This window comes from Anas acuta, chromosome 3 (assembly GCF_963932015.1).
Source record: "Anas acuta chromosome 3, bAnaAcu1.1, whole genome shotgun sequence".
NCBI classification, from domain to species: Eukaryota; Metazoa; Chordata; class Aves; order Anseriformes; family Anatidae; genus Anas; species Anas acuta.
The window spans coordinates 41,965,602-41,992,024 of NC_088981.1; the positions used below are offsets into that span (position 1 = coordinate 41,965,602).

Genomic DNA, 26,423 nt, shown 5'->3' on the forward strand with positions numbered 1-26,423 from the left:
GGTTGTTTTGGACTGCAAAGCAATTATCTTCCTTGCCATAACAAAACCTTTTGACTTGATGAGGCAGATCCGGTCAACAACAAAACGCAAAACCTTCAGTGATTTCCCCAGAACCATTATGCCTTAAAGTACAGGAATTCCTGCAGTCAAGAAAAATGTAAGCCTCACACAAAGCTATGTAATTTTAAATATGTTATTATTAAATATTATATTATTGAATATTTTACATTTTAAACATGTAATTTTTTATCTGTTTATTTGACGTGATTAATTCAGCTCAATCGGGAAACTTGGTTTCACCACCATTTCAGGTAAAACGGCACAACCTCTGTGTCTCTGGCTTTCCTGTCTGTAAAACGGCAATAATAGTTGATCCCTTTTATAGAAATGCCCTCAGAAGAAAGTTACTATATAAAGGACAAATCAGTACTATTCATCTTAAAATACTAATCAATATGTTCCTTTTTAATGCTTCTATTATCCAGCGGGAAAAACATTTTTGAGCATCTCTAAAAATATGAAAGGATTTTTGTCAAATCTCCTTTATAGGGAGCACTGACAGCTCTCAGCACAGTAAGCCAAGCCTGATTTTTGCACTGCATCTGCAATATCTTTTATACTTGGGCAGCTGGCACAAAGTGAGAAAATTCATTAACATGCTAATGATGTGTCCTATTTAAAATTCCAGCTCTGATTATTGTGTGATTAAGTCTCTTCCCTTGACGTCTGTTTCCTTATATCTGCATTACTGTGAGAAATCAACAATTACTAATGAAGTAAAAAACAGGTGACCAATTTATACACAAGAGAAAGACAAACATACACACACATTTCAGCATTTCTTTTTTTGTTGTTGTTCAGTATTTCCCAGACAAAGTGGTATTGTCTTCAGTAAAATAAACATTTCCAAAAAAAAAAAAAAGTTTTAAGTTGACAGGGACAAAAGATAACAGTTCAAGTGCCTGAAAACACAGGAATAGCTTTGCATAGGAATACCTGTGCAGAAGGTTTTTAAAGCACTATAAAAGAAAAGAGGGAGAGATCATGATTCAGGGTATGTAGAAGATTATTGCCTGGAAACAATAAAAAAGCAAGAATGAGAGGTGACAGCAGCTCCAGTCAATTTAACTTCCTTTCCAGGAGAAAAATGAAGCACCTCCTTTCTGCATTGAAAGACATTTAAACCAATTAGCTTATTTAAATCAGCACAAGCCTTCAAATAAGACGACGACTAAGGGACTAAGACATGGTCCTCAGTAACTTGGGTGAAGGTGGCCCTGCTTGAGCAGTGGGGTTGGACCAGCTGACCTTACAGAGTCCCTTCCAACCTCAACCACTCTGTGATCCTGTGACCCTACTTTCCCTATGCTCAGTTTATGGACAGACAGCTATTTCATAAAGAGTTGAGCTGGATCAAAGCATAGCACAAACCCATGCAAGGAGGGATCACAGGTATGTCCCTACTGAGCAACAGGAACAGATCAGCCAGGCTAGTCCACATCATTTTTGCTATATAAAGTTAACATGGATAGTTTTGCCTCCAGGGAATTATGAAGAGGACTCACATGCTCCCTTACAAACTCTGGACAGAAAGCTAATTAAAAAAGAAAAAGACAGGGGGCAGTAATGTCCTCAGCTAGTACTGATGGTTAGAGAAAGGATTTTTCTGCCTGGCTCATAGCTATAGATGGAGAAGTCAGACTAAGTACGAATGGTCTGCACCAAGCAGTGGTACCAAGCAGTCGTGCCAATTTTATCTACAGCATGGACCAAACTGCTCTTCTCAGCAGCAACATGAGTTTTATTAATTTTATTTCATAAAAGTTGCATCTTAAAGAGGGCATCAATCTGTTTACTATTTTCTAGACTGTATCAGAATGCAGTTATCCAGTTAAATGTGGTGGTATCAATCTCATGCTACCGTTCTCAAACCTAAAGGAGATTCCATACCTTAGAGGAAAAAACAGTGTAGATTACATAGAAGGGGGACAGGGAAGAGAAAAAGGGAATTTATGCATCTCTGACCAGCATGCGCTTGCTAGAGTTTTATTTTAATGTAGGAATAAATTTCTGCTTATGCCTACAGAATCACAATAAATTAAAAAAAAAAAAAAAAAGTCCGAGTAATAAACATCTAGTGTTTTGCAATTTATTTTCACAAATTGTAGGACAGTAAAGGTCAGACCGAGAAGACACCTCATTACAGCTACAGAAATGCAAAGTTAAAAACAGTCTGTGGACTGCTAACAATTCTGTTACTTCAGCAATAGTCTTGCACAGGTTTTGTTTGAAATACTGCTGAAGAAAAATACAAACGAGAGGTGCATATGCATTATAGAAAGTTTAATTGTCCTAGAAACAAAAGAGCAACTAAATGGACAGATTGGAAGGTCAGAAACCTCTTCAACTCACTTGCAAATTCAAGCTATGAGGAAGTATTATTGACTGCTGTGGTTCTCCTGAGTTTGCATCACATGGCTTAGGTAATTACGCACTACTTGGAAGAACCAATTTTTTAATTTTTAGCCATTTTACTTCTAACAAAGCAAGTTCTAGTCTAGTTGCGTGTGTGTGTGTGTGTATTCTTCTATGCATTTTAAAAATACTGCCTTAGACACATTCAGTTGCCTGAAAACTTTTTGCTTCTAAGATAGCTCTGCCTATCCACTTGCCTGTGAAGAGACATCACGGACTTTGAAAACAGGGGCACTGTCCACTTCTCAATCAACCTACCCATAAGATCCTGAAAAAGGAATGACATTTCAAACCCCGAGAGCTTTAGAGTAGCTCTCATATTTATCTTTAGCTATTTATATGTAACTATAGTAACTGTATATTTGTAATCAAATAAATATTATTCAGCCTTTCCATTTAATCCAGAAGCAAGACCATTTTATCTAACTTCAGGAGAGGGTACAGAAGACAACAGGATAAACCAAGTCTAGGACTGACTCTTTTGTTAATTTGTCAGTAGCTTCCCCAGTAATTGGGGAGAACTCCCCCAGTTCCACCATGACATTGTGAACCCAGTACACTGCTTATGCTTGTATGTGAGCTGCATTTGGGAAACTTTTTAACCCCCATTCAAGCACAAATTTAAGAAAAGAACTCTTGTGTTCAGAACCATGCACACATTGTACCTCATTCATTCACAGCTATCACCAAAGCTTTACTAAATAGGTTGTTATTGTCACAACCAACAGCCACTGTTGACAAGTAAGACTACATGTGCTTTTTCTGTACCCAAGTTCATGCACAGTATCATCATCACTATTACAATGATGGATTTAGAAAAGAAAGGTTTTGAGAACTGGGCTAAGATAGATCTCATAAAGCAGTATATTGCTAGGATATCCCTCCTCCCTGCCCCATGCACCTCCTCTCTAGTGAAAATAGCTGACAGATTATTCAGCATATTGCTATCTAGGTCCTCGACAAGCTTCACTCAGAAAATCAGTTAGGTTTTTCATTTGTTTCTTATTGTTGTTTTGTTTGTTTGTTTGTTTTTTAAATGCACAATGGTTTGTCAAAGCCAGTAGACTTCCAGATGCCTGTGACTGAGCAAAAGCAGTAACAGCCAGTGAACTACTTACCAAAGGCAGTCTCTCCTTGTTCAAGTTCTTGTTTCAGTCTGTTGTAATCGTCTTTAATTCTCTCTAATTTTCGGATGTTTCTGGCACTTAAAACCTGCAGCTCATTTAGAAGTCCTTCCAGCCCCTCCTTCTCAGATGTTAATGATCTTATTTCTTCTGTCAGATCCTTAGCAGTACCGAAATTACTTCCTGCATGTTTTGTGGGGGCAGGGGGAAGAGGGAGGAAAGAGACAATGAAGGAGACACTTGCAACATCAGTAGGTTACACAGCAAACAAGGGAAATGAAGCAACTATTCTTTCCAACAGCAAACAAAAAACAAATCAGGAAAGAAAAAAAAAAAAAAAAAAACTTTTGCAAGTATCCATTTTATTAACATGCTACAGTCATAATTGCATCAGATTTAACCTCTTTAACCTCATGCACATAGAAATAGCTGCTTTTTTTCTTTTCTTTTTTTTTTTTTTTTTACTGATACAATTAACATTTTTGGAGAATATTTACTCCTAGGGTCTACACTTCAGAAAGTGTCATACTGAAATTCATTGATCATTGTGCTGTCACTTTTCTTACCATCTTTTGGTTTTGAAGACCTCAACTGACAATACTTCTACGATAGGTGCTATCAATCCACTAGACTCTGAAGCATTCCTCCTTGAACAATGAAGCACTATGCAGTTATTCACAAGCACCAGAAGGTTGTTTATAAATGACATTACATTTCTTAAACAACAAGCACCCACTGAAAAGATCATCAGGAGAAAATTCTGAGAAAACATATTTAAAAGTCACAACTCTCTGCTTCTGACTCTCCATGAAGTGTGAAATCTCAGAGACAGGCAAAAAAAAACTCAAGAATTGCCAGCTCACTTCGCCCTGTAGTTTTCAAGAAGCGTTCAGGTCCTTTAGACAGGGATTCAGACTACAGTTCAATTCCCAACCAGTTTACAGCTTGGCCTAGTAAGATTTGCCACCTAACCTTTCTGAAACCTAGTAAGAACCAGGAGAGGAACGTTTCCTTACTTCACAGAGAGGTTGTACTTATAAATACACTAATGACAGCAAGATGCTCTGCTATTAAATGATTTTTAAATAGTAGTAACTATTACAATGCTACATTTATACAGCCATACCTGTGTTTTTTTCAATGACTCAGCAACTTGATTTAGTTAAAAAAAATCTCAGAAGACTACCTGAGAAAAACAATCTCAATGTAGACTTGCCTACAAGGCCTAAAATTTATATCGTGCAAGAACTAAACTCCAGCATTATCCTAACTTAGGAAAAACATGGCATTATGATCTAGTAAGTAGAGGCATTTAGAATCATAAAACCATAGAACGGCTTGGGTTGGAAGGGACCTTAAAGATCATCTGGTTCCACCCCCTTCCCCCTGCCATGGGCAGGGATGCCACCCACTAAATTTATTATTTATAAAATTTGCTCTTGAAGCAAATACTAATGTGAAGCACAGCCAGTTATACACATAAGAAGTCTCATCAGCTTCTATACTATGTGCATGATTTGAGGCTCATGAAATTTGAAGTCATTAAGTTTGTAGCGCTTATTCAGATATAAAAGCTTCCTTGGACTTTTCCTTTTTTCAGGCATATAATAAACTATTTCTTATACACAACAATTTTTTAATTCAAGATGAATTCCAAATCAAATCCACATCATCCTTTTTGCCTGTTGTCTCAAAAGCATTGGTCACAAAGTCTTAAATGGGAACAGTTGCCTTCTGGTCATGTAAAAGGAACATGAACAGAATGAAAGTATCTGGACGAGTCAGAAGATGGCAAATCTTCTAGCTGCTGAGAGTGGCTCCATTCCTCCAGAGCAGAAGAACGAATGAAAACACTTCCACCAAATAACTACAACTAAATAACTGAAACAAAGGTTTCACCAAACCTTTTTTTCCTTAAAGTACTTTTTCTTTCTTTTTAAGAGATCAAAACTTCCCTATTTCCACTTCTCAGCTAAAACCCCATTTGCCAGTTCTATTTATCTTACAATTATTCATACAACTAAATAACTATAAATTATTTAGTTGTCTATTTACAAATAGTAGAATCTGATGTTTACCAATGCATTTATAGAGAAAAAACAGGGCAAATCTTACTATCTTAACGTGTCATGTTTCCAAATGGGCAGAACACAGCAGGAGATAAGCATGACCACTACACAAAATTGATGGGGAAATGGCAGATATTCAGATATTTCTAAAGCAAAAAGACCTATAATGAAACAGTGTACTTTTATTTCACCTGAACTCATCCCAAGCATCAGCACACATGAGTCTTAATAAAACATGAAGGCAAGAGATTCTTCATTAGAAACTGGAGCTTGCTGTTACGTTTCAGAAGACAGGAAGGAAAAAAAAGTATGATATTATATATGAATGTTTTATACATAGCGAATGGATACAAATTCCCAGAGGGGAATTTTATATCAAAGCTAAGGCTATGAGGAAATGGCATCAGATACATGCCCAGAAGCCAAAACTGCCTGATGCATCTTCCCTGACTGCACAAATCTCTGAAAGCCTGCAGTGAAAATTCAGAAGAGCAATATGAACTCATGCACCACAGGCATCATCAGTGAGCTTCTGACCTCAATCACAGCAACAAAAATAACTCTTTCCAAAATGCTGTAAGAAGGTTGATTTAAAAATTAATATATAATCCCTAGCTACCAGCATTAAAAAAATGTTGTTTTGTGTTTAACAAAGTCACTTTGGATGATGTAGAAACATTCTTCAGACACATGTTAAAACATTTTATTCTGCTAGTATCCATGAAAATGTTAAAATTCCTCTTTTTGGTTAATGTTTTTACTTAAGCAAACACAGTAACTGTTGCTTTATCAACCAGAAAAAGCTGCATTTTATTGAGACATACCACTAGAAGAACTAGTTGGATGATACCAGATAAATAAAGCCAGACATAACTCTTCCCAAGAATCACGTGAAGTAAAGTTGGGATTATAATAAAATCTGTAGTCAGTCACCTGAGCTCAGCCAAACTCATATTTCTGCTAGCATAGAACTTCGAAGTCCTATTTTCATTTTCCCATTTGAAGTATACAGTGCTCTGAACAGGCTGAGTAGCATGCTTACAGCATACTGTCATAAGAAGCTGAGTATGTGCACGTTATAGTAACGTTCAGCTCCTCAAAGTTACCTAGAAGTCAGCAAAACAAAAATACAACCAAAACACCAAAGAGCAACAACAACAAAAAAATGAACTTCCTCCTTAATCTTGCCCTCTGGGGCCCTCTCCACTCATGCACCTCCTTCATCTCCTTCTCTCCAACCACTGACATCAGGTAAGCTCCAACAGCTTGATTTGAATGCCAAAGAAATACCAGCCAAATCAGACAAAGAAATCCACACTGGCAAAATAAAAAATATAAAATATTTATTCCCAGGCACAACATAGCTAAATAATTCCATTTATTCACCGTAAAAAATGAATAGTGTATTTAGATTATTTTCTGCTCTTCCCGAAAATTGTACTAGAATGGCTACAAACTGCAGCTAAATGGTACTCTGCACATCAAGTATCTGTTCTTCATACATAATTACATGCTATTTAAACTCATGTCCACAGTAACCACTCATCGTCAGATTATACTGCATAAGGCAGACTCTTGCCCACTTAGGAGCCTCAAACTAACATTACATTATTTTGATACCATTTACCAGCAACAAATTGACTAAAAATACCATTTGAAATCTATCCCATTTTGTAAAAAACAACAAATGGGTTATTACTTAAGCTTTGTTCAATAATTCCCTTGCAAAACATAAGACAAAGTTAATGGCCCAGAGCCTTTTTACGCTAAGTTTTTATCATATTTATGCCAGAAATTATGTGCACTCATAGTTTCCATTATTTATACTCAAAGCAGAGTGGTATGTCCCATCCCTACTGAAACTAAATTCATTACAGTACAAGCAAAGGAATGATTTTTGTGTAACACTAAAGCATACATACTAGACATCAGCCTGAATGCAAGAAAGAACAGACTGGTCAGTATTTATCATTACCTATAAGCTTTTTCTTTGTAGACTAACACTACCTTTAATAATACATAGAAGAGAAAAATTCTGTTTTACCTTAGGGCATTTACCACCACGGTATTTATCAAAGGCGCTGGAATTCAAGGCTGAAAATCCTCCACCCCATGATTAATGAGAATACAAACCAATTCCAACACCAGAACAGAACTTGAAGAAAATAAATATCATTCGGCTTCTCACAAAGAAAAGAGAAAAATCTAAAAACGTGCAGGGAATAAAAGATTTTGGAAGCTGTAACTGTATAGCAGTAACAGCATCTTTGAAAATCACAAATAGCAAATGAGGGACAGTCTATTATCCCCTAAAATATTTTTAAAGAATTCCAAGCATCTGAATCACAATTACTGTTTTCAAGTAATAACGTGTCATCAGTTTTTTGAAGCAGAATGCAACAGAAATGATTGATATGATCCTGAAAGGTAAAATGGAATAATCCAGACCCATCCTCTTGACCCCTCCCCTTCAGATATTTGTATACGTTGATCAGATCCCCTCTCATTCTTCTCTTCTCCAAGCTAAACAGGCCCTTGTATGATAGATGCTCCAGTCTTCTCATCATCTTTGTAGCCCTCGACTGGACTTGCTCCAGAAGCTCCATGTCCCCCTTGTACTGGGGAGCCCAGAACTGGACACAGTACTCCAGGTGAAGCCTCACCAGGGAAGTGAGGATTGCCTACAAGGATGTTATGTGAGATGGTGTCAAAAGCCCAACTGAAATCAAGGTAGACAACATGCACTACTCTCCCCTCACCCACCCAGCTAGTCATTCCATCACAGAAGGCTGCCAGGTTGGTCCCCTTGCTGAGCCCATGACTACTCCTGATCACCTTCTTCTCCTCTATGCACTTGGAAGTATGCCCAACTCAAAGCGATTCCTGAACTCAAGGACTACCCGATGGCATGGACACAAATGTGTGCACACAAGCTTCCCCACGTAACTGGTTTCCCCTGCCTATTACATCCCCCAGCCACCTTACACCTTTCAATCTCTTGTTCTTTTACATCTCCTCTCTCTCCTACCTCTGCCTCCCCTCAGTACCAGCGAAGGAGAAGAAATGACATGCTCAGGGTAGGGAAATGGCCCAGACCTGATCTCCATGATTTTGAGGGCTTCATGAAATCAGATCATGCCACCTAGACTTAGGCACCAAAACTTCATGTGCTCAAGTTCAGGGGATTGTCACCTTGGCTTCCTGGACAGTCTGTGGAAAGAGGGAAAGCACTGACAGGTCCTACAGACTGCACAGGGGTTTTCTAGCATCCCCTCCAGACCACAGCACGGCCTTTCCAACTGTGTGAAAGCATCTTCACTTCACAGCGCTCCCCATCTAATGTTTCTCCTCTGAGCACAAATCTCTGGAAAAGGAACTGCCAAGAAGATTATTCTACCCTCTCTTCTCCTCCAGGGAGAGCAGGTTAGGTAACAGGGGAGAAACGGAGTAAGTTGCTACATGACTGACTGGCTGCTCTAACAGAAGCAATGATTTTCTGCTGTCTGGTCACATATTGTGTTAGAGCTTCAGCTACAACAAATTGTCTTGGAAGTTCACTGCAAGCCAGTAACACCCAGCATTCTCATTTGGAAATACAATAAAAAGACAAATTACATATATGTCTGAGGTCTATGTGACTGCTTAGGAGTTGGCTTTAGGGGCTCACAGGCGTTATTTTTTAAATGGGTTCACAGGCTTGCAAAAAGTATATCACTTGTAGCAATATACAGCAGAAAACTTCAGTTCGTGAAGCATGAAGTGAGCATTGTGGGAACACATGCCAATAAACAGCATTGTATGCTGGCACAGGACATTGTGATATGGATGGGCATGAAGAAGAATTTATCTCAACATGCCTCTGAGCCATCAATCCAAACTGCTGCTGGAAGCGAGATGCTGAAAGTGGAGAACCAATTTTGTCATCTGACAAGACACAGGTCTCTGTGAGTCTCCAATTCACCAAAAAACTACACCTTCATAAGAAGGCATAAAGAGGCATTGGTATTCTCGCCCCAAAGACAAGCTGGATTCCCCACCTGTTACCCAACAGTACTTCTCAAATGTTAAATATACAAACGAGAACACCATCCCCTTCCAGTAGAAGATATTAAAAGCTGTATCTAGCATGGCAGGGGAATGTATCAGCATCCCGTTGACAACTTTATGACCATACCTAACCTGCACGAAACGACAGAAAGTAGCAAAGGAATGAAACCAAGACATCCATATTACCAAAACACACATATGCATGGTTGAAAAGGTTCTTCAGCCTCTACTGACATCTTCCAGTCTGACTGGTCCCCTCTCTAGCATACTCATTCCCAACAGAAATACTTAGCTCCAAAGCTGGAAGGCTGGTTTCTTTCTTTTTTTTTTTAATCCTTTCTTACAATTGCTGTTCGAGCCATGCAGAACTTAAATAAGCATCTGAGTAAGCAAAGAGGTAACAGCGCCAGCATCAAATTTTGTGTTTAGCATTTATGTCACGTTATTTCTAAGCTACACTTCTATGCAGGAATAAGAGGGGGAAAAACACTTTTTGGTTATACTACTCGAAATCATTCTACTGGAAATCAGTATTTCCAGTCACCTCCCATTTGCAGGTATTTAATGATATTGAGACAGTGCTAATTATTTGATGATGACACAAGATCTCCTACTGGTATCAATCAGAGTATATATATTTTCAAATATATATTTTATATAGTATAATATAAATATAAATATGTATTTTATATATTTTTAAAAATCATATATATATATTAACTACTTTAAAAATCACCTTACTAGCTTCTGTGTTTGGATCTAATTTGCATTTGCAGAGACATAAAGAAAGTTAATGACGTGCATCACACAGACAACTACACAATGAATTCAGTTTTTTGTTCACATTTCCTTAGCTACCCACTAGCCACTCTGTGGCTATCTGGTCCTACACTTTAGGCACTCCCAAGAGAGGGAAAAAAAATCACAGAGCACATAAAGAAACTGCAATATTTATCAAACATAATGTATTTTATTCACATACAGGAAACAGACCGAATGATGGCTAAAAATACATTTTAGTTTACATCCCTCCTCCTATTCCCAAATTATTTTCTCTCTAAGGAAAAAAGAGAAATGTAACATTTCTCACATATGATTTGATTTCTTGCAGATCAGCCTACAGAAGGAAAATAAATTTTACTAATATTTCTACAGTTACATTCACACTTGCTTACAGATCATCCTGTTTGAATTTTCTTACTAGTTTAGGTTTATTTGATCTGCAATTTATTTATTTCCCCCCAAAATTTTGTGCTACATATGCCCACCATGCTATCAGAAAGAACATAGTATCGTGTTCTGCCATATTCTTCCCACACCTGATGACAGAAATTTTATGAACATGTTAGGAGCTACTCTAAGAAGCAATTGTTATAATTATCACACACAGGTTTCTAAGCACTGAAGCTACTTCTTTGTTTGTTTTTAATTTATACAAAATCTTTTACATGGTAACCCAAAAGATTTCACCAATAAGTATTCACAAATATATATATCAACAGTAAAATCTCATGCCATCAAGAGTACTTGTTAGTTATAATTAGCTAAAGCTACTGATTTAAAATCATGTACAATATAATACGGTTCTGCTAATTATGTTTGGAGAAAAATTTTGGACTAGCATCTTGGGAGTATGAACTCTAAAGTTATTTATGACAATAGGCAAACACCAACCAGAAGTGAAGGAGTTGCTGATATGAAGGACCTGAATTTTGACTGTTGATACAAATAGCTCTTAACTTTCAAGAACATTTTTTTCATATGAAATCTCAACATAATGTAATCAATCTACTATATTTATTCTACTACCTTCAGTAATCTGAATGCACTCAACCCCTTTTTCTTTGTCCTCCAAACTTAGTTTTACACTCCTTCCAAGGAAAAAATAACAGCGAAGAAGAACTTTTACATATGTGGCATCATCTCTAAAGTCTTTACTGCATCTTTTATTATACAATTTTAAAATTAAGGTATTAGACTGTCAGGAATAATAGAATTGCTATGCTTACATTGCATTTATTCTGGTATTTTTCTCTCAAAAAAGATCAGCTACATTTGCATATGTTTTGGTGCAAATACACCAATACTGTAAATCAGCGTGACAGCAACAGAAAATGCAGTTCATACAGAACATTAATGCTGTATGAAGCTCTCCAGGTAACCATTAAAGGCTGTGGTACACATCAAGCTTTCCAAATCATTACGTCATGACACGTGTAAGGTCTGACAATGTATTAATAACTGTATTCTTACATCTAACTTAAGGGATACATGAACCCAGATACATGCAATTGCATTCAGATGCCTTTTAGCTTTGACACTGTTCCCAAAACCCCTAAAACTAACTGCTTCCTCACGGAAAATGCTATGTTGAATGAAAACAATGCAACATCTCTTCAGAGGAAAACAGTTGTTTTCAGTATCCATTAGCATTGTTATTTGAGGAAATTATTTGAATGACTGATCCAACTGCTATGGTAAAAACAGCAGAAATACCATTTATCTTTGCCTAAAGCTTCCAAGACTAAATGAAAACTCCTAAGTATGTCCCCCAAAATTTATGCTTACTGCGTTTCATATACATATATACCATTAATAATTGCCTCTGTATCTCCTACTATTCCAAGGCTGCCTTTAAAGCTGCATATTACCCAACTGAAGATTCTCTCCCCTTCTAACATTTTAGTATACCCGGGCTGTTGATCAACCTTCTATTAGCTGAATGTCAGTTCAGGGGATATGTACATGCAATATATTCTTAAATCTTGTCCAGTATTTTTAAGGTGGAGACATATTTCTTAACTATGTCTTATTTAAGGGATGAGTATCCATGTGTTAGGCATAAATGAATGACAAGAACTGAACAACCTCAGCCTTCTCTATATTATCCACTGCTCACTGTCTTCACTTTAAGTAAAAAAGCTTTTTTTTTTTAAACAAAAAAAAAATCTCATTCTTCCTCTTTCCTCTTCCACATTTACCAAATTGTTTCTTCCCAACTAGTTTCTCTACCAGCTGCAATTCATTCTGCATCCTGGCTTTTCTGTTTTTATCAATTCATGAGCTAAGACTAAAATATTTCTATTTTTTTGCAGAATTTCTTTTCAACTTTCAGGTCTTTAAAACATCAATTTCTGTCATTCCTGTATCCTTTGCATACTACTCTACATTTAGCATTAATGAGTGTCATTACTACATTACAGTGTCTGCTGTTAGAGAATTACTTTTCACCCTTGATATTCAACCAGTTCCCTCCAACGACAAAAATCACATCTAAAATACCTGCTCCCTTGTATGTTTTTCTACCTCTCACACTGCCAAGTTGCCTTCATCACCTTTCATTAATGCGTTTCATCATCTTCAGTGCTTCCTTCCCAACTTACAGTCAGCTATCTGTTATAAACAACCAACCATTATTACTAATTCCATGCTTTTGATGCTATTAGTTTACTCAGAAAGCCTCAGTTATCTTCCATTTGTGATGGTAGCAACGAGGAACTACTTGGGTATTTTCTCTTCACACTGGGATATTAAATTGCATTGTTTTGCATCTATGCCTGAGCTTCAGAAGACGCATTTTTGGTATACAATACAATACCTTTCCCCTTCCTTGCCTATTTCAGCATAATTTGTTCCTCATTAAAGTTACACATCTCAGCTTTTTCCTCGCTTCTCCGCAATATCAATTCATGTTTGGTTATATGCCAGAAGTTCACGTTTTTCTTTTAAAATTTCAATACTTCTCTTTACACACACACACATCTAAGGCATCTAACACCCTACTTCATCATTCTTCTGTTTTGCAGCTCCAGACATTTTCATTCTCCAAAGCCTGTATTTTAAATTTTTCCCCCCTTAAAAGAAGGAAAAAAAAAAAAAAGTAGCTCACTTATAGGCTTAAAGTCACCAGCTTCCTACAAAGCCAGACTTGAAAACCCCTAATTTTTACAAGAAAGAAACCCAGGAAGTGTGGTACAATGTGCTGCATGTCTATACAATTGTGTTTCCTAGGGTACCCTAGGAATGGAAGCTAGCCAGCTATGGAAGCTAGCCAGATTCGGAGACATCAATAATTAAGTCTTGATAACCACACATTAAGTCACAAAGCCCTCTTACTGATGTCAATAGACACAATTTTAGACAGGGATTATCTGGAACTTTTTTTGATCATAGACGTGTCTCTGTTGTTTTACAGTCCAGTATGCCTCAGACAAACTGCTCGTTGAATATGAGTCCAGACACATTCCTTATTAGCAAGCCCAGGATTGAAAACCAATTTACAGATGTTCTTGAGAAGGCTTCCACCTACAACCTTATTCTAAGTAAACCCCTTGAAGACAGAAAAACTTCTGGATGCTTATTTTCCTGAGAAAGCATTTACAGAAGTGAAGCATTCTCTCGATATCACGATATCATCATCTATTACACGAGCTAAACAATTTTTGGATTTACTTTTACACATACTATAGCTAAGAAAGAATTATTCTGTGTGAAAGTATAGGTTAAAGTGGCATTACTACGAGATTTTCAGTTGTGAGCGACCCCACAATGTCTCTGGGCAACCTTGCTCCACTCTTCAATCACTCACACAGTAAAAAAAGCATTTGCTTAAGTTCAGGTGGACTTTGATATGCTTCAATTTGTAGCATCAAATGCCAGGACGTGATAACAGTGGGTGCTTGTTTTTAACAGCTAACTAGTCACAAGATGGGAAGGGGGTGTCAGAGGTTTTCAAACATGTTCATGAAAGATGCCGTATATGAAATTATATTTAAAAAAAAAAAAAAAAAAAACGACAAATTCTGTTCAGGCAAAATTCCCAGAAAGATAATAAAAGATTTTTGCCTTAGCGACAATTTAAGATTGTACTGTTCACAGTCATTAAAATTCCCTGAAGTAAGAGTTTTTCAGAGTAAGGAAAAAAAAAGAAATAGCGCTTCTTATCAGTACCAAGAAATAGTACCAACATTTCTTAAAAAGCATGAAAAGGCAATCATAGTCATAGTACTGAGAAAACAATTTATAGAAATACCAGCATTAAATTGTCTCTTGAATTCATCCCTGAAACAAGCAACCTCTTTTAAGAGCTAACAAGTATAAAATATTGTTACGAATGTTTTGGTAGTAGTCCTCAAGTTTTCATTAACTCTCCCAAAGTGTCATACTGAAGTATGTATTTTCTGGCCAACTGCTTCCTGCTGGCAGCATGAAGCAGTTGCATATCCAGTTTGGGGTCTATTTTGTTCTCAATATAGCCATACAATGGCTGGGGAAAACTTTGACCCCATTTCTGAAAGCAAGAAAATTACCTACATTCAAATAGCCTAAGGGCAGAAAAGGGTGATTATTCAGCTTACCTTGTAGGTGGACACAGAGAATTAAATAGGGTTTCCATTCTAAAAAGAGTCATGAAGAACAAAGAAACTGACCATGCTCAGGACCACTACGAGATCTGGTCTTTAATTTCCTTTAGGATTTTGCTCAAATCTGACATTATCCACTTCTGTCAAACAAACCATGTGACACTGCACATGGTTTCAATTTAAAATCATTCTGTGCACAGTTACAAGATCCTAATATCTAGTTGAGAAGGTAAATGACCATCAGATAGATACAAGATGTCACTCTGACACATATTAAAAATCCCCTAGTTGTTCTTCTTTCTTTAGTGTAACACTGGAAAATTTCTTATACCCAAGTCTACATTCCCTTCTCTTCAGCTTCCTCTGAGACGGGTGTCTGGTGGAGAAACATATACGCACACATTTGCAAACAGTTTGCTGAATTAGAAAAGTCACCTCTTCAAACTTAGAGAAAGAACTGCATTTTTTGCTTTTTTTTCCTTAGTAAATGTGCACCAGTCCCAAGTAACTGGCATGTAAAACCGTTATGAATCAGACTGTAATCACATTTCAGTGTTTTACTGGTTGTAAATAACATGCACGAGTGCTCCGAGGACCAAATTGCTTTTTTGCTGCCAACATTAGTTGTTTAATGATCTGAATAGCAGTAGCAGCCAATTATTTTCCTCTGTTTTAAATGTCATTTACAGCCATATTTGCAATTATTACACCTTTATAATAAATTTATTATGACTCTTAGCTAGAGAGCTCAAACATTTAACTTGTAACGTCCAGGAAAAGCTATTGATAATTATTTACCAATTTCACTTACGGAAAAATATCATGTTCTTTGCCCATTTACTGCCTACCACACAGGATTCTCTTAGCCAGTAGTTTCCATCCGTGGAGAGAGGCCTGGAGCACCTTACAGAAGACGTGACACAGCCTGGTTCTGCCAGACTTGCCATGACTTCAAGGCACCTAGCTAAGTGCAGATCAATGACTTTTCCAAGAAGGCTCAGCTGTGTAAAGGCCTAACACACCACTCATCAGTGTAAGCCCTTCTCATCACTTCAAACTTACCTGATACAGCCAGCATTTTGGCTTCAAGTAGAGCAGGTAGTTGAGTCTCAATATCACTCACTTTCCTCCTCAAAGTACTGCAGAGCTTCTGACTTGTGCAAACCTAGATTGAGGAAGACAGCCATGATATATAATTCATTCATGTTAAAATACAAGGCAATTTAAATGGGGCTTCAAATGTTCTTGGTTTACAGACATGACATAACATTCTACAGCACAGTAAAGAAGCTTAATAAAAAGTGATGTATTTACAGAAATATCAAAGATGAATCAAGATTTCCAGGCTTTGCCACACATTCTGTTATAAAAATAGAGAACAGTATTAGCATTAGCTACCTGGATGGCAAAGGACATGTTTCACCACTAGATACTGAGGTTTATTTAGAAGAAAGGCCAACTGACACACTGTACATTTTCAGATTAGCAGTGATGCCTAGAATGAGTGGAATGTAAATGAGACAGGGTTTGGAGTTTAAGACTTCATAATGCAGAATGCCCAATGATTTTTATACAGAAGATAGCATGCTACACAACTGAAAAAAAAAAAAGAAAAAAAAAAAACAGCTGTCATTCTCTAAACAAGCAGTAACAGCTAAACATTGTATTTCATTTCACCATCAGGAGACACAGCTGAATTCAGTTCAGTTTCCGACTTTCCCTCTCTCTCTCTTTTGTCTGTTTACCTGGAAGTCCTTCGATCATAACTGCTATTAGAAACATGGAGAGATATAAGGAAGGAAAAAAAAAAAAAAAAAGATAAAAAGAAAGGAAGTTCAACTGTTTCTATACTGTAAGTGTATATTACCACCTCAGAATGACCTTGTCTATTGTACACAGATCATACAACTACACATTCAAAAGTGTTTGTTCTTACTCCATACTGCATCATTTGCGAAGGAAAGCAAAATGAACAGAGAAATCCATCTCACTAATGCCTATGCTCTTGTTCTGAAGGCAGATATCAAGTAGTTGCTTAGAATTGTAGCTGACACTTGAGAAAACATTGCATTCACTGGAAGCAAGGGCAAAGCAATACTCAGGAAAGAGACAGGCCAGTCGTGAAGAGATGAGATGTGAAATGAAATCTCCAGAGGAAAGTTTCCCTACTCTTCTTGATATTTTTTTCTCAAAAACAAGTATATATACCATGCATATTAACAAAAGCACAGCTATCACGCTATTTTTTAAGAGCCCTACAGCGATAATGACTAATGTTTGCATAATTATAAGAATTCAGATATGACACTAACTGTAAATCTTAGTAAAAGGTTAATAACCTCTTGCTCTAGCTGACAGCACGTTATAATCATAGATACATCGTGATTTTTTCTTGAGTCAACTATCAACACAACTATCCTCCAAGCAGTGAAGACTTCTGTCTCCCTATTAATTTAAAAACATATTTCTCATCACTTCTTCACCTATTATAATTTTTCAGTTCCCAGATATTTCACTTTTTTTCAGTAACGCCTTCTAAGTAACTTGCCTACTGATATACTTTAAATGTTAAAATAACCCAAACCTGTCAGAGGTGAAAAAACATACCCAAAGAACCCAAAGGCCATTTCTGTCGCACATCTCCAACATAAATCTTAAAGTTTTTAATGACTTCCTTCTAAGCAGTGTTCTCTCTTTAGGGGTACTGAATGGCTCAGTGAATTGCAATTAGATCAGGATCTTTCAGCTCTAGGAAATCTGCATGAATACAGCCCATGCTGGTGGTAACTCAGAGTCATTACCAGTAGACAGCTGTTTGGCAATTATGCAAAATTAGCTGGGAGGAGGTTTAATCAGTTTCTAGTGAACACTGCCCACTTTGTAAGCAGTACTGTCACAGAACGAAGCTTGCTGGCACTCTTTATTAATGGACCAAAGGCAGGGACCAGAGGCCGAAAGGAGGTTCCTGTAACTCAGAGATGATTCTTCTGGAACATGAGATAAGCACATTACTGAGCCTCTGCATGTATCTATGTCACACGCGTTCTGTGGATAAATGAAAAACATTAATCTTCAGAGCTATCACATGGCATAGTTCAACAAAACTAAATGAAAGACTGGGCAAGGCAAAATAATTTAACATCCTCTAAACTAATAGCTCTGCTTCTACATTACATCAATTCTACCCTGTGAATTCCAACTCCTTTAAATTTTTCTAAGTCTTTTATCCTAATAACAGCTACTATTATTCATTACAGTAGCTTATTCAGCCACTGAAGAAAGCTTATTTCTTAGCTAACAAAGATGACAAATGCTCACGAACAACACCCTCACTTGCTCCACTTCAACACGCTATCCTCATCTAACCATCTGCATGTCCAGCACTTACGCTCGTAACCCCAGCAATGCCCTTGCCTTGTTCCCAGTGACCAGCTCTGCTGCACTCCATCAGACAAGGAGCTCCAGTTCTTTACAGACCAATATTACAGCATCTATTTTAAAAATCCTCTGCAGTGTTTTACTGGTTGGTTGGTTTTGTAGACTTCCAGAAAAAAATAAACGAAAAAAAAGTCTCTTATTTAGGAATAAATCCTACAAACCTGCTGTTCAGATATATAAACACTACTCAAGAAGGCAAACTATGTGAAAACAATAGGATGCTGTTCAGCAAAGGTATGTGAAATCAAGCTGAAAAGAAGCAAAATATCAAATTTACCCATTGTCATCCTTTTCCATCTTGCCAGTGTATGATGTTAATCTAAAGTGGCAGAAACAGGCAGAAGGACACAGACTAAAACACTGAAATTAACTCTTCCTCCAACCATCTCAAGGAAAAAAAAGAATTTTAAGTAGCCTTCACATTTCTTTACAGCTGTAGTTTAGAAAAGACATGGAAATTCTCTTTGCACTGTCTGAAGAAAGGAAGAGTCCGCCTTGATTTCCCATACAGCACAATTTTGCCACGTGCAAAAGCACATATTAATTTCTGAAGAAAAAAATGTGGGTAAGGGGGATTATTCCCTTCACCAACAAAATAATATTAGCTTTTGCAGCCTCAACTGAAAATAACATAGGTAAGGCAGAAAAGGCCACATAAATACTTGTGGTACAGGGGGAAGGAAGAAGCCTTTGACAAAGTAGCTTTTTCTCCATACAATAAAAAGGTTTTAAAGACCATCTCTATTCAGATTGAGAAGAAAACAATAAGATGAGATGATTTGAATAAATCAAATAAGAAATGATTTGTAGGAGTCTGATTATCTGCTTCTTATTTGCCTTCTCTAATAAATAAAAGCCATCACACAAGAATGGAATTAAATTAAAATAATATTTTACCTACTGAATATTTAAAGAAACAAATATGCTGTGGAATTCTACCACACAGACTTCTCACTTGCTACCCAATGTTTCAGCTCTTATTTAAAAACTCTTTAGATACTATGGTTATAAAATAAAAATTTAAAATGTACAGGCACACATTTTCAGGGGAAATGGCAAAATCTATAATTTATGTTTTACTTTGCATGTAGCTTGAAACAACAAATCACCCTGAGCTACCAAATCTCTCATTCATTTTATTCATTTCATTCATCTGTAGATCAATTGCAATCTTTTCCTTGCCGCTTTATTTGTAGTCATTAAAATAAAGGGGGGAGTGTCATATTATAACATCTATACTAATATTTCCCAAGAGGTGTGCATATGCAAAGAATAGAGGAGAATGAACTCAAAATAAAGTAAGAGAGGAGGAGGAGGGAGAGGTATTCAGATGTAGTCAACAGCCTTTTCAACAGTGAATGCTAAAAGTGTTGGGCATAATGATTATGAAGAACAGAGTACAAAGGATAATTTTTCACTAATTTTGGAGAACTATTTCTATTAGAGAACTAGCATAATAAAAAAAATATATATTTCCAAGAATGAATTAATTAATGATTAAAAAATAGAAATATTTTCCCTTTCCTGTTCCATACATATCTATCAGAATTAGCTAAAATAAATAAACCTCCTTCCTAGAGCACTCCAGAGCAAAGATGCTCTAAGGCACAATGAGCATTTTGTGATAAAAAGGAGAATTCTGTAATCTTTCTTAGAAGGAGGACCATGAGAAATAAGAGAACTAAAAGAAGAGTATAACATCTCTGATTAAAACAGAAGTATGACGAATACACCACAACAATTATTTTGGTGTTTTTATGACAGGGTGAGAAATAGATTACTAGTTTATTATTAGTGAAGGAGAGGGAAAAAGAGGAACTATATTAATATTCTTCCTTCACTCCAACCAAACCAGTCAGGTAGGAAAGTAAGAAGCAAGAGGGGGAACATCTATGACCAGAGTTAGTGCTTCATAAAAAGAAAGCGAAGAAGCCTCTTCCTAAATAGAGGCCAGCAACAAGACTGCTCCCTGGCAAACATAAGGCAAGAAACAATAGATTACTCCATCTGCTTCCTTGGAAATAATCTCTGTGGCCTGTCCAAATGTAAGTATCTTTTTATAGAGTGTCTGTTTAGAAACATTTAAATGCAAAATCTGTTCAAAAGAAACACAACAAAACAAACTTTCCAAAATACAGACAATTTATTAAAATGCAAGATATTATCTGCTTCTCTAAATATTTTGAAGAAAAATGAAAACTGATAACTGACGTGTACTTACTTTGGCAGTAGTTTCTTTAATGGACGTGCTGAACGATTGTTCTTTTTCCTGAAGGCTAGAAGGGATTAAAATAAAATAAAACAAAGTTGACCTTCTCTGCTCATCACGGTCTGCTTCACAAGACACATTTTCATATGGAAGCACATAGGCTTTCAGATGACTCATAACAGCATAAAAAGACAAAAATCAAGATAAAATCCATAAATTTCTATCCAACTTCTATCCACTTAATCCCATTTGTTTGCAAACTGATTCATAGAGTAGCTTTACAGTTCTTAATTATCAGGTTATAAAATAAACACATTTCCCATCTAAACCACAGTGACGATTACTTGTGTAACTGTTTTATCTTAGAAGTTCAAAGCAGGGTCCAGGGCTGGCTCTTTGCTAGGCTACCAACCAAACACCTAACAAAAAGGCAGTTCTAGCAGAGTTGGCACTCAACTATCCTCTTACAACCCAGTTTCTAACTCTGCCAGGAAAAAAACAAAGGCAGTCATTTGTTCTCATGGTAATTTTAAATATCACTACTCATTTTCTTTAGTTTAATGAAAACCTGCAAAATATTTGTACCAAATTGATTCAAAATTCATGTGAGATTTTGAGCATAATCTATGCTTATGTTAGCAAATCCAAGATTCTCTTCCATAAACAAAACCACATAAGTTTAGCACTTTATTGAATTTATATTATTGAACATAAAATAACTCTGTGAATTTATTTACAAGCACTAAAGATACGAGTTACATTTTAACAAAGTTCAAAGATTCAAGCCAAATCAAAGGCCAGGAGTGAGTATAGCCATTATTCTTGCCACAGTAATAGTTCCCTCCCTCCTATTTTGTAGGTGTACATTTTATACAGTGTTCAGTTACATTATCAGGCACCATTTTCTTTTCCGTATGACACCTCAATTCAGTGTACATGACAGTCAGCACTCCCCATCAGCAGCATTTCAATTCTTCCTTTTAGCTGCATTGTAAAAATTCTCCTCCTTTCACAGCCCAAGAGTGATATTCTTCCTGAATAAAGAACCTTTAATCTATTTCTCAGCCTTTCTTTAGTGTTCATCGCTGAAGTACCCAAACATTTCAGAAACATCACAGGATTTATTTCAATGATACCCTTGCAAGATAAGGCAGCTCTGTATTCATTTTCCAGGTGACAGAACCACAAAGGCGCTGCCATTCAGGATGCACATTAACACCCAGTGCCCACTTCGATGTGCACACAGGCCCTGCTGCCCACCTCTATGCACTTCAGTTTTTCTTTCTAGAACTTGCTAATTCCTGTTTTCCAAGCACAGCACTTACTGAGTTCCTCTTCAAAAGCCAGCACTCGTGTTAAGTCCTAATGCCAACGTACGCCAGGTTGGAGCTGCATTCAGTTACTGAGACCTACAGGAACTGGGCTGTAATACCCGGCCCAGCTTCACACGGGAAGCAAGACAGACTCAGAGGCAGAATCCAGCTGGCTCGTACATCATTTAATTGCGTTAATGAGGAAGCTATTTGTATTGCTTTCCCTAATGCCCTGCTTCACAGTGCGCACACCTTTTCGGCCTGCAGAACAGCAAGGCCAAGCACCTCATTAACACCACAGCACGCCAGGATCCCTCCAGCTCCAGATGATGCAGGCCCCTCAGAAATAGCTTATGGCACTGTCAGCTAACGCCTGTGCAAAGCAACAAACACAAATACAGCTGGCCAGCCTCATGCAAGTGGTTTAACAACGTTTCCCACGTAGTGTTCTCCAATTTCTCCCTTAACAACCTCTTCTCCAGCAATACAGGGGCAAAACGCGAAACGCTACACGTGAAATTATGCCATTAACAGCGTCCTGCCTGCCTCTGGGCATGCCAGGGGGAACAAACTCTTTCACCATTTCTCTTCTCAGACTGGGGAGCTCCCAGGGACTTTCAGCATCAACCACAAGCAGCGTTGGAGCTGGCCAGGTTACGTAAAAAAGAACCGGGCTTTGTGTACAGATGTCAACTGGGAGCAGCAAGGCTGCAGTGTGTAATTGAATGAATAATGGGTGGCTGACCCAATTGTTCTGAAACTGGCTTATAAAATTCAACTTTAAAGATCCAAGACATAATAAAACATAAAGTGCAGTTATAGCCAGAAGAACAACAGTATGAAGACTGCACCTCTATTTAACAGACCTCCTCAGTGTGCGTTTCCTCTCATCTGTTTATTTTCCTCACAAAAAGCCCCCCTCTCTCCCCAGGTTCACATGATGGTACACTCCCCTGCAGAACTCACATAGCTAACAGCGAGATCAATTTTTAATTTCTTTTTTAAACTATACATCCAAAAGAGCATTACAAACTGTGATCTAGCTGTAGAGCCCTTATTGCTAACAAGGATGCACAGACCTATGTGGACTTTCAGGTGCAGTGCTGAGTGGGAAAAAAATACCCTCTTTATACTCTTCTTTCTGTTTATTAGCATCTATCAAGTCACCGAAAAATAAATATAAACACTGCCATTTCAATGAGAGCAGCATTTTAAGAGAGAAATTTATATTAATCTGAGCAATATCAGTAAAGAATAACAGCATCAAATAAATTATAGTTCTAACTCAAGCTAGTGATAGGCGTTAACCACAGACTGTAATCAGTTACAGCATTCATGCAGACTCTTACAACTGTATTTTTATTATTTACAGCACGAATTTCACAGTAGTATTTTATTTTGAATTTGTTAGCCTTCAGCATGCTACTGTAGGAATTCCCTATCCCTTGTAGGGATTAGTCTATCATACAATTCACACGCAACAACCAAAACTGGGTACAAACCAGTCAGGGTTACCGACTACAAACTGTTTATAACCAAGTTTATTCCCAGGCTTTCTTCTGCCACAAAACACTGTCACAGAGAAGCCCCTCACAAGCTTTCCAATTAACTGACAGGCTAATGCTCCAGCTGACCCGCAACAGAAACCAGGCGGTCAATACCGATTCATTCTACCAACAAAGGGTTTTAACAGCCACGATCTGTTACATGTGACTTGAACCAGAAATACTATTTTCTTTTACCAGCACCCTGGAGCATTATATTTCATTTTAAGAGGGGTATGCTGTCTGCTTAGAAGTTGCTTTACTTACAACTATCCAGGGAAAACGGCTTTAAAAAGAGCTCCTTAGAATAACACTGAATTCTTGCCTGGGAAGAAGGCCGCAGTTTTGACTCATTGCTATTCTTCTCTGGCAGAACAGCTAATCAAGAATCTGACTGCTTGTCCTCACAGTCGCTGCAATCTATTATAAGGACCATTTGCAAGTTACTTCTCAAATTCAATATAAGCCAACTCCATCGCCGAGAATGTAAAGTTCTTGACCTGACTGATAGGAGGACTAGAATAAGACAGGAATTCAATTAACGCAAATTTAAATGACTAAATGCAGGAAAAGAAAGGTTATTAACACTTGCAGAACTGACAGCAATCTATACATCATATACAATTTTCTCATTCATGCAGATAGCCATATAGGCTATTTAAATTGTTTGCAATGATTTACACACATTAGGATCCTAATGAGGAGAGAAGAAAAGCAATGTAGACTTGCTACATCATTGGGTCTCGTTGTATACATATCAGACCAGAATAGGAAAGCAGAAGCTAAGGAATTACCCTTTTTGGATGATAAATGAAGTAACACATTGGCAAAACACGGACTTCAGCTGGAGAACTGTAGGAAGATATGGGAATATTACACATACAGGACCTGAGGCTGACTTGGCATGTAATAACAGACTATGTGAAAAATTTTAAGACCCAACTACTTCAAGCAAGCCAGTGTCTTGTAAGTATCTCATTTTAGTGACCTTGAGGAACACAGATATTGAGTACGTTGAATTGTAATAATATAGTTGGAAACTGCTGAGATAATGCTCACAGTCAGAAATGGTGTGCAGGCAAAAAAAAAAAAAAAAAAAAGCAATGATTCAGAGATTCAGTATAATAGGGGATAGCGAAGGCACACTGGGAATTGAGTGGTCTGGTCACTCTACCACATGCTTCCTACATGACCAGAGAAGACATTAAATGTTATTATATGACAGTAAGTATTTAAAAAGCCTTTTAAAGAATATTCTAAGAAGCTATAATTTACATGCAGGAACTGCAGATACTATGGAAGTAGCTTTGTTCAGAGGAAGGCCGAGTAGCACAATACTGGGAAGAATGGCTTTCTACTAAAGGAAGGCATGTTTCTGAATTTCTTTCCTTCCACTTTGCTAGTATACTTCCCTTCACATATGAGACTATTGTCTACTCATGTTTGGCTTCCTAAGAAAAAATTCAAAGAATGAAAATGGGCAAAGGCAAGTCATGCTGATCTCTACATTCAAGATATATAAATATATACAGAAACAGTTCCTGTATTAATGACAAAATATACATACATTGACAAAAAATGTAGTCAGAATGCAGTCTCTATAACTGCACAAAAGAACGTGCTACATGTGGTACCAGTATAAATAAATAACTAAATTCTATACTGGAAATTCTTATTTTCGTAAAGAAACTGAGCAAGCATCTCTGATCTAAGCCTGCAGAGACTGAAAGACAAAGGGTGCCCTTTACAGCAAGTATTTTTCCTTACATTACTGCCACCTAACAGACTACTCTAGGTCCTGCTATTTCACTTTCTAGCTCCATAGCATATTACAGTCAGCAAAAACCATATTTCAATTCCTTTAAATCCAGATACAAGTCAGAACAATTTAAAATTACTTCTATTCAGGTCATATGTGTATGAGAAAGCACGATGGGCTGAATCTCAATTCATATGAATATGAATTCCCTCCTAAATAAAACAATTATTAATTATTAAGGAGTATTTTCATGATTATCAGCAAATTCAGTTTACAGTGTTGTTTGAATTTGGCCTTTGAGTAGTAAGACTGCCCGATAATCGATCAATAACCCAATACAGCCTGCAGAGAGCGTGACTTTTCTAACTTGAAGTTTCCTAACAGAATGCCTTCTCAGATTCTGAAGTAACAAAAAGCTGTGCTCTCTCAGAAGATCAAAATACACAAACCAAGCCCTGTACTTGTAATCTTTATTCTAGCAGCAAACAGAAACTGACCTTCCAAAAAGCCTTTGTCCAGACCTTTGTAAAATCAGAAGTGCTACTCAAGGAACATTTGGTGTAAACATCTACCACAGCCTACATCAAGGCAAAAATCCAACAAAAATCCACCTGAAATTTTAAGTCTGGGTACATCAGTGGGCCTTTAAGGAATAAATCCACCATATAAAAATCAAATCAAATGATCAATAACTTTCTTGTACTTTTACGGTTCCCTTGATGTGCATATCTCAGAAGGCTTTGAAGACAAGTCAGAAAAAAATAAAAAAGGGAGGTTTTGAGCAAAACTGTACTTAACAAGGGGCAGCTTTACCCTAGGCAGGTACAACTAGAATTGAAAGAAAGAATAAGAAAATGTACTGAAGTTTTCTTGAGAAAAATTAAGAAAAATTAACAGTCATTATTACAGAAACCACATGCAGATTTTTACCAGGACAAGACCTACAGGGGTGTTTCTAGTCCTGTGCTTCTGCCCAATTAAGAAGTTTCAGAACTAGATTGCTTTAAGTATACTACGGTGAAACAGCACTATGTTATACATTTATCCTTCTTTTTTTTAACACTCCACCACAAAGTTTGAGT

At 37.1% G+C, this 26,423-nt stretch overlaps 1 protein-coding gene across 1 annotated transcript in view; it reads right to left on the reverse strand.

Moving 5' to 3' along the window:
- The window catches only part of DISC1 (DISC1 scaffold protein), a 196,889-nt gene that overhangs the window by 95,687 nt on the left and 74,779 nt on the right, over positions 1-26,423 (reverse strand). The window contains 3 exon segments of the mRNA XM_068676788.1: positions 3,594-3,782; positions 16,141-16,243; positions 20,738-20,792. Coding sequence (XP_068532889.1) covers positions 3,594-3,782; positions 16,141-16,243; positions 20,738-20,792 — 347 coding nt within the window.